Raw genomic sequence first — 12,485 nt, 5'->3', positions numbered from 1 at the left:
GAAAATAAAGTCTGAGATTGTTCATTTTTATTCTGAAGTATTTGTGCACCGTGCAGACCTGTCGATTACCTGTCAATCTAACAGTGGGGTGTGAGAACAACATGAGTTTAGAGTTAACAGACGTCAAAGCGTTTCCCTGAACCACACACAGATCACTGCTTCACACAGCGGAGGTAAAGTAAAACACAAGAGTTAAGGACGACATGCAGCTCTGATTTAGGTTACTGTACCTGCGTGCCGTCCGGGCCGATCCTGTCCAGAGCTCCGGTGGTGCTGTACAGGAAGCGGATGATCTTCAGGAAGTTGTCATCACCGATACTCCACGAACCGTCCACCAGGAAGACCAGGTCGGCCTTGGCTGCCTTACAGACTGAAAACACAGAGAGAGAGAGAGAGAGAGAGAGAGGATGGGAAGAAAAAAACAAAAAAAAACAGGGAAAGCTGTGAGTTTTTTATTTTCTTAATTATCTTAATCTTCATCTCCCATCAGACGACGTTGATGTTGACGAGGCTGAGAGGATGGAAGGAGGATAAAGAGCAGACAGATGACGATGAAAGACGGCAGTGGGGTAAGACGGTCAAGGACGTGGGTGACGCACAAGACGGGGGGAGACAAAAGCGTCTCATCTGGTTTTATCTCACGGACGAGAAAACATGAATGTTAATATTTTTTGCTTGATCAGTGAACAGCGATTCAGCTTTCAGATTCTCCACTGAAGGTTTCCTAATAAACAGTTTTCTGTCATAAACCGAACCCCAACATCTGATTTAATATCTTTTGTGTTCAGATTTTACTTTAATTATAACAGAGGGAACTTATGAGAGCGACAGAAAGGATGAGTGAAGACATGAAGGACAAATACTGTGTCCATTTTTATGTAAGAATGAAACTGAGGTTCTTTGAATCTTAATATTGAATAAGCCACACACGTTTATCTTGAATTATTTAGAAGTGAAGAGTCTGGGAGCGACTTTGTATGTCTGTTGTTGTGATTCTTTTTCTCTCTCTGTTGTTTGTGAGAAGATGATTCGACTTATTTTTTAACTTTGTTTCATTTATGCAGTAATCGCTAAATCAAAACAACAAACTATGTCTTGATTTTGATGGATGACGAGCGGAGAATCAAAGAAAATCAGCTTTTAAGTGAAGTAAAGCTTTGATTGATTAGACCTGAAGAGGTCTCGACTTGTAAACGATTGAAACTGTGTTAAACTCATTAAATGCAAAACACAGAGTTGCCTCCGCTGCTCTTCACCAGTCTGTCCAATCACTTCCCTTTCTCCTCTCATAACATCACAGCCCTGGGTCAGCTGGCGCCGCATTGATCAGCCGACAGCTTTGATTCCGTCATCTGCTCTTTGTTTACTGCAAACATTTACTTAATGAATCGCACGCAATGAAGAAACAAACTGATTTTCTTTCACAATAAAAGCCTGCGATTGGCGTTAATCAAGTTTTCTGAAAGGAGAAGCTGTGGTACAAATTTATTTTGAGATTTCAGTTCGTCCAACTCTGCTGTGGCACTGAAACCAGTGTTGCTCCTGGTGAATGTGAGATGGAGGGAGAGAGAGGAGGCACAGGTTCTGGATTAAATCAATTTATAAGACAAGAAAAAGGACCCCAGTTTAAATCCCAGTTCAGAAACAAGTTGTTGATACATGATCCCAACAAATACACTTACTGTGCGTTCACACCAAAAGCTTCCAAAGCATCAAAAAAGCTTGAGGGTGCGCTTCAGACAAGACAGCTTACAAAACGGCAAATATTTTCAGCCGCTTTGGTCGCTCGTCACGTGACTGATGCCAAAGTTCGATCGTGCTGGTCATTGAGGGGCCGAAATACAAAAAAAAAAGGGGAAAAAAAGGCAGCCGAAGGAGCTCTCTATTCTGACAGGTTGCCACCGAACCGCGTCATAGCTAATTACCCTAAAGTTAACCAGGGCTCAACTTCTCGTCTGGTGATACGCTCAGTGTCGCCGGGCTCTCATTGAAAATCAATTGACTTCCGGCGTTTTGACGCTTTGGAAGCTTTTGGTGTGAATGCACAGTTAAATATGTCACCATGACGAGGCGAAAAAGTGAAAAGTTATGATTGTAACCGTTGGTGTGTTGTGGACTTCAGAGTAAAAGCATATGGACCTCTGATTTAGGTGTAATAACAGTGTATTATAATGTAGCTTGGGTGGTAAAAAGCTCCTTCTCTGAACAACTTTTCAATAACCTGTTGATTAGACGAAGACACAGAACCGGCTCACACTGGTCTCTGTTCTTCATCTGAGTCTCACAGATAGAAAAGAGCGACACACTGTGAAAATGAAAGTGTTGGTTTTGTGTTGACAGATGTGTGAGGGATGTGAATTACGTGTCAGTGTTGATTTATGTCACACGGACATTTTAATCTCAGGTTGAAAACTTTTCCTTAGTAATTAAGTTATAATTGGAAATGAAAACTATCATAAATGTATCCACCATATACGTAGACTTCTGAGTCTGAGTCTCCTGTTCATAAGTCAGAAATCAGTGTGTGTGTGTCACTGTGTAGGAGTTGAACAGTTAAAGCTGATTTGCTCTGTGCGTACAATGCCAGTGTACAGTAATGACACTAAACTGTAATCCTCACACGAGCAGCACAACACACCTCAAACTCCTGACTTTGACAAGTTACACGTCTCCTTCTGATTTATATGAAATGAAACGTGGGCGAACGCGGAGCTAAACTTATCGTCTGACTCTGTGACAAAGTGCAACCGTTCCATCGCTCACGGGGAAAAATTTAGTTCCTGTAAACTAAAACTAAATTACTCATAACAGAACACATATTTATATATACATTTCTTAAATGAAATATTAGTTTGTTTTCTCAAGACGACAGTGTCATCATGATACACTGAGATCTCCTGATTATCATACGTAAACTGAGATATTCAGATATTTTCTTCTTTTTTAATATTTTTTTATCTATTTTATTTATTTAAACCTTTATTTAAACTCGGAAATATATTGAGGAGCAACCTCATTTGCAATATAGCCAAGACAAATATATAGACAAAAAATACCAAAAAGTGAAGTGACAAAGATAATTGAAAACAGAGAAGTCTAGTTAAAAACAGGAGCAGTTGGAGGTAAAATAAGATGCAGTTATGGATTTAAATTGTGCTAATGATAAAAGCGTGGTAAGTTTCAGATGGTTTTGCAGATTGTTTTTGTTCTTTTAATTATCCATCTGCTAAATTTCATCCATCATCTGATAATTATACTATCTTACAATGCCCCAGCCTTAACGAATAAACTCCCATGTCATTCATAGTCCTAAAATACTCTCAACACATAAAGCAGTAAATTAAAAGATCAAATATTGATCTTTAAAGGAGTATTATCGCAAAATTCGGCCACTAGATGGAGCCAGGCGGAGCTTATCAGATATAAACAAGTGGGCAGCTGTCAGAGAGAGAGAGCAGCCTCGTTTAGTTCCCCCCCCTCCCCCCTCCTCCTCCCAGGCTGAATGAACGTGCAATCGCGGGAAAAAGAAAACTCGCTAGTGGAAGCGGCAGCTCTACGTCGAGCACAACCACAACAACGACAACAACAACTGAAACGTCCTCCTCCTTAATAACGCTGAGAGGACAGCTGAAGAAAGACACAGGGACTTGGAGACAAAGTGTTCTACCAGCGATTCAGTGACTGTGAGCACCCTAACACTGCTACATTACTATTTACTGTTGCATATTTGTCCGGTTCGGAGGTCGGATTTGCGGGTTCCGAGTGCATTTTAACGCAGCAAGCGCCGGGCCGGCTTGGATCATAACAAAGACAAATGCTGCATTTGCCCCACGGACACTATACTGTTGGCGATTTTTTTTGTAAATTTAGTTATGGCTCCCCCCGACCCATCTTTTGCATATTTCAGCTTATTTTATGCTATTACTGCTGTATTTGCGATAATGCTCCTTTAATTGAACATTAACTACATCTTCATCAGTTTAGCAAAGTCTCTGTGATTGTGATGGAAAAGACATTCAACTTACTGTATTAATTCTAAATATATCACAATTTTACATACTGTAGGGATGTAAAGTCCTGTATCAAAAAGATAAATCTATCTATTTCATGCACGTCGTCAGGTATTTTAATTTATGAGCGTAACTTATGCAAAAGTGATTACATTTCTCGAGATGATCATTGGATTAATTAAAATTTCCTTGTGGAGCTGCTCAGAAACGTCCTGCAGCAGCTGAGTGAATATTCTTTGGGACTTTGATTCATCACTTCATTGGTGAAATGAGCCAAAACGGGAGGAGAAGTTACGTCATGTTCAGGTGTCAGCTCAGGTGATGCAACCCTGATGAAAGCGCTCTCCACCGCTCCGATGTGACGGACAGCTCCGACTCCTCCACACCGTCAGGAGTCATGAACTTGTTTTTAATCCAAAACACAGAGACGGTCATTATCTAAAAAACGATCCACACACACGGCTCTGAATCGGCTCTTACCTTCTTTGGCGGCGGGGATCGTGGGTAGCGGGGTGGTGGTGGGGGGCTTGGTCGGCGCCGGCGTCGGGATCGGTTCTGAGAGAATAAACGAGACACACACACAGACACATTCACAAAGACGTGAAAACCTGCAATTATGACCACATTAATCGTAAAAAAAGAAGATCAACCACCCCCGAAATTAAAACCCCGGCCTCAAACGCACCACAGTCACATGGTCGACGTACAGAATGTGTAAAATAACTACGTTGAGCTCTGTGATTTCAGTTCCTGTGTAATTTAGTGGATTGATCACAGTCAAACTTAAATCTTCTCTGCTTTCAACTCCCTCCATTTAGTCTAGATAAACCAGCTGCTAATCCCCCTCAACCCCCCACCCTTTCCCCCCTACCCTTCCCCAGATGTGGTTTATTCATTCAGAGCTGTTTAGGCAGTAAATCAGCTACCTGAGGCTGTGAATTACTTGTGATGGCAGGTAGGGAGCGTTCAGCGGCGGCCGCCTGCAGCGATGGGGAGAGTCATTTGGAGAAAAAGACTCTGGCTTTCATTTGCATCAAAACAAAGCAATAAATCATGGTGGAGACTCTGCAGAGCCACAGTTCAGAGGGGGGGGGGGCAGCTACAAGCAAACAACTACCTGCTCTGGGGAGGGCACACTCCATCTCTATTCCCTCCTTCCTTCATTCCTTCCTTTCTTTCATCGCTGTGATTACTTCTTTGTCTTGTTTCCACCAGAAACTCTCACTTCTCGTCTTCCACTGTCTTCACTTCCATCTGTCCTCTTCCCATCCCTTTGAACTTTTCCTCCTCACGTTATTACGCTGTGGAAATCAACTTGCAGAGGCTCTAAATTTTTGCTCCTGATAGCTCATCCATCTCAGGGAAACGTGGCGCCAAACAGTAACACAGCAACAACAAACTAACAAACTTACGACGCTGCCATTCGTTTGGCTGAATGCTGGGGGCTCGTTTAAGTCTGTAATTCTCACAGCCGACTGTTGTGCACTGGATCAAAAAGCTGCTTGATGAGAAAACACTCAAATCTTTCAAACTTTTTCTCTGAAATCATTTGATAGGAGCTAAAAAAAAAAGGCAAAAACTGGGACCACCTCCCTGAAGTGACACCTGCTGACCAGTAGGAGCTCATTTTAATTCATTAATTTAGCAGAAAATGTTTTATTTCACGACATATAAACACAGGTTTTTATCTACACTCCTCACTAAACAAGTTAACATCAAAACTGATCAGATTAATATTGAAACTGATCAGCGTTCAATGAAAAACAGACTAGAATTATGATTGTATGTAAGTTTCAGGAAATATGTTCACACCCTCTCCTTCTGTTGAATCACTGCCACGCCTGCGTCACAGTGACCTTTGACCTCTGATCACCAAACTCTCATCAGTTTGTCCTTGAGTCCAGTGACTGAGTGTTTGTGAATAAATTCCCTCCCGGTGTGACTGAGCTCTCACCTTCATGAGAACGATCCTGACGCGTCGACGAACATACAGACGACAGAAAAGAACTAAACGCCTCCGGCTGTGACTCCGACTGCGGCGGCACAACAACAACAGATATCTGATTAATTCTGATTGAAGACATTCAGTCGCTCATATGGAGCTGATTTGAGACCAACTCCGACCTCACTGCAAGCCGGTGTGAGGTAAAAAGACTGATTATAATCCCATTGTTATTTATGAATAGAAACTGCACTGTATAGACGTGACAAAAAGAGCAGAGACAGCAGCAGCACCGTCGCCAGTTCACGTCTGTTTTCACTCTAATGAGGTTTAAGAAACTCGTCGAAGATGCTGAGTAAAATGTTAAAGGGATAGTTCATCATTTTGGCAAATTGGCATTGCCATAATCCCTATAGTCATAGCAGTAGGTTCGTTACCTTTATTTGTCGGTGCAAACTATTTTTAGAACGGCGGAGCAGAGCCGCGAGCTGCTCAGAGGCTCATGGGATTTCTTGGTTTCCCTCATCAAAGACGGAGACAGAGTTGTTTTTAAGGCAAATGCAGAAACTGCTTGCTGGAAAACTGCCCCCCACGGGAACGCGCATCAGCAGATTTTCAGCAAGCAGTCTCTGCATTTACCTTTAAAACAACTCTGTCTCGTAACGTTCTGTTATTATCTCATAGCGTGGTGAATGTGCAGGTCACAACTTGTCCACCAGAGCGTTTTGGAGTTGTTGGATTGTGTATTTGATGAGTTTGATGAGGGAAACCAAGAAATCCCATTAGCCTCCGTAACGTAGGTCTGAGCACCTTTGCTCTCTGCTCCGCCGTTCTAAAAATAGTTTGCACCGACAATTAAAGGTAACAAACCTACTCCTAAAACTATTGGGATTATGGTAATATGCCAAAATGTTGAACTATCCCTTTAAGTGACAGGAAAATGGCTAAAATGACTAAAGGTGTATTCAGACATGTGGCTGGTTGTCTTTGTTCTGATTCAGGAGCCAAAGCGATAAAATTGTTGCATTTTTCTTTTGGGTAATTTGTGTTCACAAGGTAACAGTCCCAAGCAAAAGTTGTGCGAACCAACTGTTCTCTCATTGGTCAAAATTTTACCCGGAAGGAGGAGGAGGAGGTTATCTAGGAAAAACACGGAATAGAGATCTCAATGGACCTGAAAATTAAAACCCGACCAGGTCTGAACCGATCTGACTCATCTGTGTACGTTTTCGGCCGATGCTGTGTCGACATCTGCCCAAACAAACCGATCTTCAGGGTTAAACACCCTCTGTTTTAGAACAGCTGCTCCTAAAGAGCCAGGTCTGAATACGCCTTAAAATCAGTTTGTTAAAGGGGAGAATTTATGTTTTTACGCTGGAGGATTACACTGCACGTTGAAAAGGGAAGGAGAAAAAAAAAAAAAAGAGCCCACCCTGCCCGGCAGCCCCGCCCCCCCGCCCTCCCTGTGCTGCACACTGTGGGTCTTGATGAGTGTGTGGTTGGGGGCTGCCGGTGCAGAACAAACGGCTCATTCTGAACGACGAGGAGCTCCCGTCGCTCCCGTGAGGATAAAAAGATGTTACATGTTGAAAATGACGCCACCGTCCTCTCAGCCTGCGCCGGCTCGCTGACAGCTGACAGGCGTTTGTGTAGCAGTGTGTGTGTGTGTGTTTGTTACTGTCACACGTGTATGGGTGCGTTTGGCGCATTGTATGGAGGAGGCACAGTAAAGCACTTCTAGATGTGTCAGTGTGGGACAACTGTAATGTGTGTACACGGTGTTCAGCTGTACGTCAGCTCTGAAGTGCGAGTTGTTTAGATTCACATTATCCTGAAAGTCCCACAGCGGACGCTCTATTTCCACTTCTCTCACTGAGACCTGGATGAATCGGATACGAAGAGGATCCACAACAGATGAGTGACAGATCTTATCTTGTCTCAGACTGTTGAACCGGCACTGGTCACAGCAGCTGCTCAGGGAAACGTCTAATTTCTCACAAAACAACTAAAGACTAAAACAACTTAACACAAAGAGAAACATGTGTCACTTTACGTCGACCACATCAGTTATTCTTCTTATTCATCTTCACGGGTTTTCTTTGTTTTTCCACCGGGGGTTTCAGTTCTTTAATGTACCGTATGTGTTTGGATAGATTCCTGTGTGTGTGTGTGGACTTACGTGTCTTCTCGGTGTGTGTGACAGCAGGTCCCTCGGTGCCGTCCTGCAGCTGCGCATACACACTGATCTTGTACTGAGTGTTGGGCTTCAGGTTGTTGAAACAGTGTCTGTTGGCTCCTCCGCCCAGCTTTGTCTCCTGCTTCTGACCGTCTGCACACAGACACAAACATAAACATCAGCTCTGCTTCAGTGTCCACTTTATAACAACTATACACTATTAAACATCAGTTAAGCATCATGAAATACTAAATTCTTCCTTCACTGATAGTAGCATTATCACAGTTACGCCGGGTTCACACCGGACGCCGAAGCGCCGCGAATAGCCGCGGAGCGGAGTCCGCTTCCATTCGGCGCCCTCGTTAACTGGTGTTGTAGTTCAGACTAGACGCGGAGCGTCGCGGTCCTCCGCGGTCGGCTCGCGCCGTGGAGCGCCAGTTTCGGCGTCTGTTCTATTTTGTGCGCGAGCCGCGAGCAATCGCGTCAATCTTGGCAGGAAGTCACACATGAAACAACGAGAGAATCCGGTCAATTTTCAAAATAAAACACTTTTCAAAATAAAATACAGCGATTGACAAATGCGACCGTATTTATATTTGTCAGACTCTCAACAGAGAGCAAGAGAGATGAAAACACACACACAGGATAGGGAGACACGGAGTGGGCTGGCTGCAGGGAGGAGGAGGGGGGGTCAAAACACACAAACAAACAGGGAAAGAGAGAGAGAGAGGCAGAGACGAGTTGTTGTAAAGTGGAAAAAAAAAGGAGGACGTGAAATTAATCTTGGAAGTGAAGTACAGGGAGTTGTGTGACCCACAGAACATGGTGTTATAATTATATGAGGTTATTTACTTATCCATGATGTAAAAAACACAGCTCTGAATGTGAGTGAACAACAGCTGAGGAGCAGAGGCGCTCGCGACCGCCGCGGAGAAATCAGCGTCTGGTGTGAACTGGAGGGACGCGGCTCGCGCGCGATTTCCGCGGCCGCTTCGCTTCACGGCGCTTCCGCGTCCGGTGTGAACCTGGCGTTATATGTATAAGTGAAGCATAAATGTTCATCTAAACATTTTACCATGTACTTGCATTGTAAATGATCTCATCTCCTACATAACTGGTTTGTAACTGATATAATAACGTGATGTATGAATGCTGAATCCATCATTTATAAAATAAGAAAGTAAAATCATTAAACACATTAACGATGAGTTTATTAATACAGACGTAAACTGTGTTTATACATGACATACAAATTAGCATCAAAGTAGGAAGAGAAATGATGAGTTTGTTGCCAAAATAATTATTATCACTGTACTGATTTTGTCTCAACTTTCAGATTCATTTTACTTCACAACAGACAATTTGGCAAATGTAAAAACACTAATTTAATAAGCTTTGATTAGTACGGTGGCCCATTTGACCAAACTCTATCTATGGGCAGAAGGTGTGGGAAGCCACAGCAGGACAGATGTGGTCCTGTTCATTATTCGCTAAACGTGTCATTTTGTCTCTGAGCCGACACACACACACTCCGAGTCGATACGACGACCTCCTTCTTCAGCAGACGGGCTGATGGAGGAGGCTGTTGTTCATGACTCTGTAGTTTCTCCTGCAGCACGACTGACCGCTCTTCATCAGCTGCTCAGTTTGGTGGAATGAAACCTTCAGCGGTCGGGGCCGACTGACAGGACAAATCCAATTACTGAGAGAATCAACACGTGTTTGCTGCTGCTGCCGTTCGCTCGGCGCTCGTGGTCGAGGTCGACTGACAACGTGTCAAATATATTTCTGAGGAAAACTTGCTATTCACAAAACACCGTGCATTCACTTGTACGACTTCATCACAGGAGGGCAAGAGGAACATTTTAATGAGTTAAATAATGGCGGCGCTGTGCCAAGTCAATTATCGGAGCTGAAGCTTGTAATAAAGCTGCCAATAAAGAAACAAAACAACAACATCCAAACAGATTGATTTAAGTGCTGCAGAGGTCTGAGCAGAGAAGTGTAATAACTACAATCAAACTGCAGGCGTTTAGAGACGTGTTCACAGCAGCGTGTGTGAAACTACACCTGACATGTTTAATGTATTCAGATATGTGTATAGGCATCAAATACATGCCCCATTGACTGCTATTACAAAGTTAGTTTATCATTTTATCATATATTAATACAGAAAACAACAAACAAAAAATGATTATGATCTAAATTAAGTTTCACTGTCTGCTGATGAAACAATCTAACAGCTGTATAATGTGATATCTAACCTCTTTTAGTTGGAAGCTCGTGTTGTGTGGGTCTGACTCTGTATCTTTAGACCTACACAGACAGAAACTGTATTTTTGTAGCTGCTAAATTCACAATAAAAACCCTTTATTAATTTTTTTTCAATTTATCTGAATAAAGGTGAAAAAATAAGTAACTTTTTTCACAAAACTTGCACCGTTTGTGTGTCACACTGAAGGTGCAGAGATGTTTTAACAGCTCAACAGTGCCACCAATTCCCCAAATTTTGTCTGTGCTCACGATGGATATTTGAAAAATTATGATTAGAATCATGAAAATATCTGAGAAAGGCTGATAAAGCTTGGTTAACCTTCAGTTATCTACTGGTGCTAAAGAAAACATCTGACATTCAGCCATAAAAAAACAATTTCAAAATATTTTTTCAAATATAAAAAAAAAAAAGATTTAATCACCTGAGATAAAAAATGAAAAATGTGAGAGTTTATTCCCACTGTGAGTGTACGGTCGACGTTGGCCGGATTATTCAGGTGTCTGGGAATACTGATATGTGTGTATGTGTTTATGTGTGTGTTGTTGTGTCAGCATGGGGGATCTAATTATCCTGTTTGATTTCTGTGTTTGATTTCTGATTTATGTTAATGATTCTATATCACTCTCTCATCAAAAACAGAGGGATTTCACAGCGTCTCCTTCTTTCTCCTGCAGTAAACACATTCCTCTGGTAATTATTTACCAGCTGCGCCGACATAAATCCTCATTTAGCTCCATTGTGTTGTCGAGAGCACCTCGGATACCTCGGAGCTGCCTGCAGAAACTCGGGGGAACTGCAATAATATGTGTCTTTGTCTTTTATATGACATTAATGACGGCAGTGCTGCTGCTGGAGGCCTAAAGGTGATGAATAACAGCCATTACTTCTCTATTTGGCGGATGACGGCTGTATTAAAAGTCAATCTTTGCTTTGAGGTGGTGACTGAGTGGTGGACGTGTGCAATCGAATCGGGGCCACACCATCTGTTGTTTGATGTTATTTTGGTATGTTGCAGTGTGTTCGCAGTTTCGTACAAATGGGGGGGGAAATACACAATTATTTCTGCTGGCTTTCAGCCCGGTGGCTACGGAGAATCAGCGCAGAGAAAATGACTTTAATAATTGCGAGGCTGTTTAGGAGGAGGTGACTTTGGTGTGGAGTCCCTTTTGACAACGGGAGAAGGAGATGAATACATCAAAGGACGTCAAACAAAAACTGAATGTTATAGAGTTGAACAGAGACTCTGGGGGTAATCCAAAGACGCCGAGCAGAAATTTAAGGGCTTCAAGCAGTTTAAGTTTCTTAAAGACCAACAGGAGTCCAGAGCCCAACGTTTAGAAACGTCTTTTAAAAAATGTGGGTTTGTGATATGTGATAAATCAAGAGTTTTAGATCTAAAGTGCTCACTGTACAGATCAGAGTCTGGTTGAATACAGAATACATAATAATGAGTTCATTTACATTTAACCCAGACAAACATCTGTCACTCACCAAAGAGCTGTTGTTGTCTAAACCACTGTTGTGCCTCTCTGGTCTATTACTACAATGACAATTATGATTCATATTATAAATGGACCTGCTGCTGCCGTTGTGTTGCATATGATGGAAATAAAAAACAAAACAAGCTGATACCTGCTCAGTAAGAGAACTTCCTTCGAAAAATTCATCCAAACATCGTGTAAAGTCACCAACGCATTACCCTGCTAACGTAACGTAACAACGTAACATAGCAACTTAACGTAACAACGTAATGTAACAATGTAACGTAACGTAACAAAGTAGCGTAACAAAGTAACAACATAACGTAACAATGCAACATAACAAAGTAACAACGTAACAACGCAACCTAACAAAGTAACGTAACAACGTAACGTAACAACGTAACGTAACAATGTAATGTAACAAAGTAACGTAACAAAGTAACAACATAACGTAACAGCACAACATAACAACGCAACGTAACAAAGTAACAATGCAACGTAACAATGCAACGTAGGACTTTGCATCCATGTTGCTGCTACTGTGACATTGAACACTACAGAAACAAAATATTGAATATATATTGAAACCAAAACTGATGCT

General features: G+C 42.2%; 1 protein-coding gene across 1 annotated transcript in view; it reads right to left on the bottom strand.

Moving 5' to 3' along the window:
• col14a1b (collagen, type XIV, alpha 1b) overlaps positions 1-12,485 on the bottom strand; it is a gene marked incomplete at both ends in the record, with an annotated part of 206,598 nt that overhangs the window by 100,772 nt on the left and 93,341 nt on the right. The window contains 3 exons of the mRNA XM_083982371.1: positions 231-370; positions 4,491-4,565; positions 8,132-8,281. Of these exons, the coding sequence (XP_083838497.1) occupies positions 231-370; positions 4,491-4,565; positions 8,132-8,281 (365 nt within the window). The remainder of the gene's footprint in view (positions 1-230; positions 371-4,490; positions 4,566-8,131; positions 8,282-12,485) is intronic.

The sequence above is a fragment of the Trachurus trachurus genome, assembly GCF_905171665.1.
Source record: "Trachurus trachurus genome assembly, chromosome: 11".
Classification (NCBI taxonomy): Eukaryota; Metazoa; Chordata; class Actinopteri; order Carangiformes; family Carangidae; genus Trachurus; species Trachurus trachurus.
The sequence above is the reverse complement of the archived record's forward strand: the minus strand, read 5'-3'. Positions and strand labels throughout refer to the sequence as shown.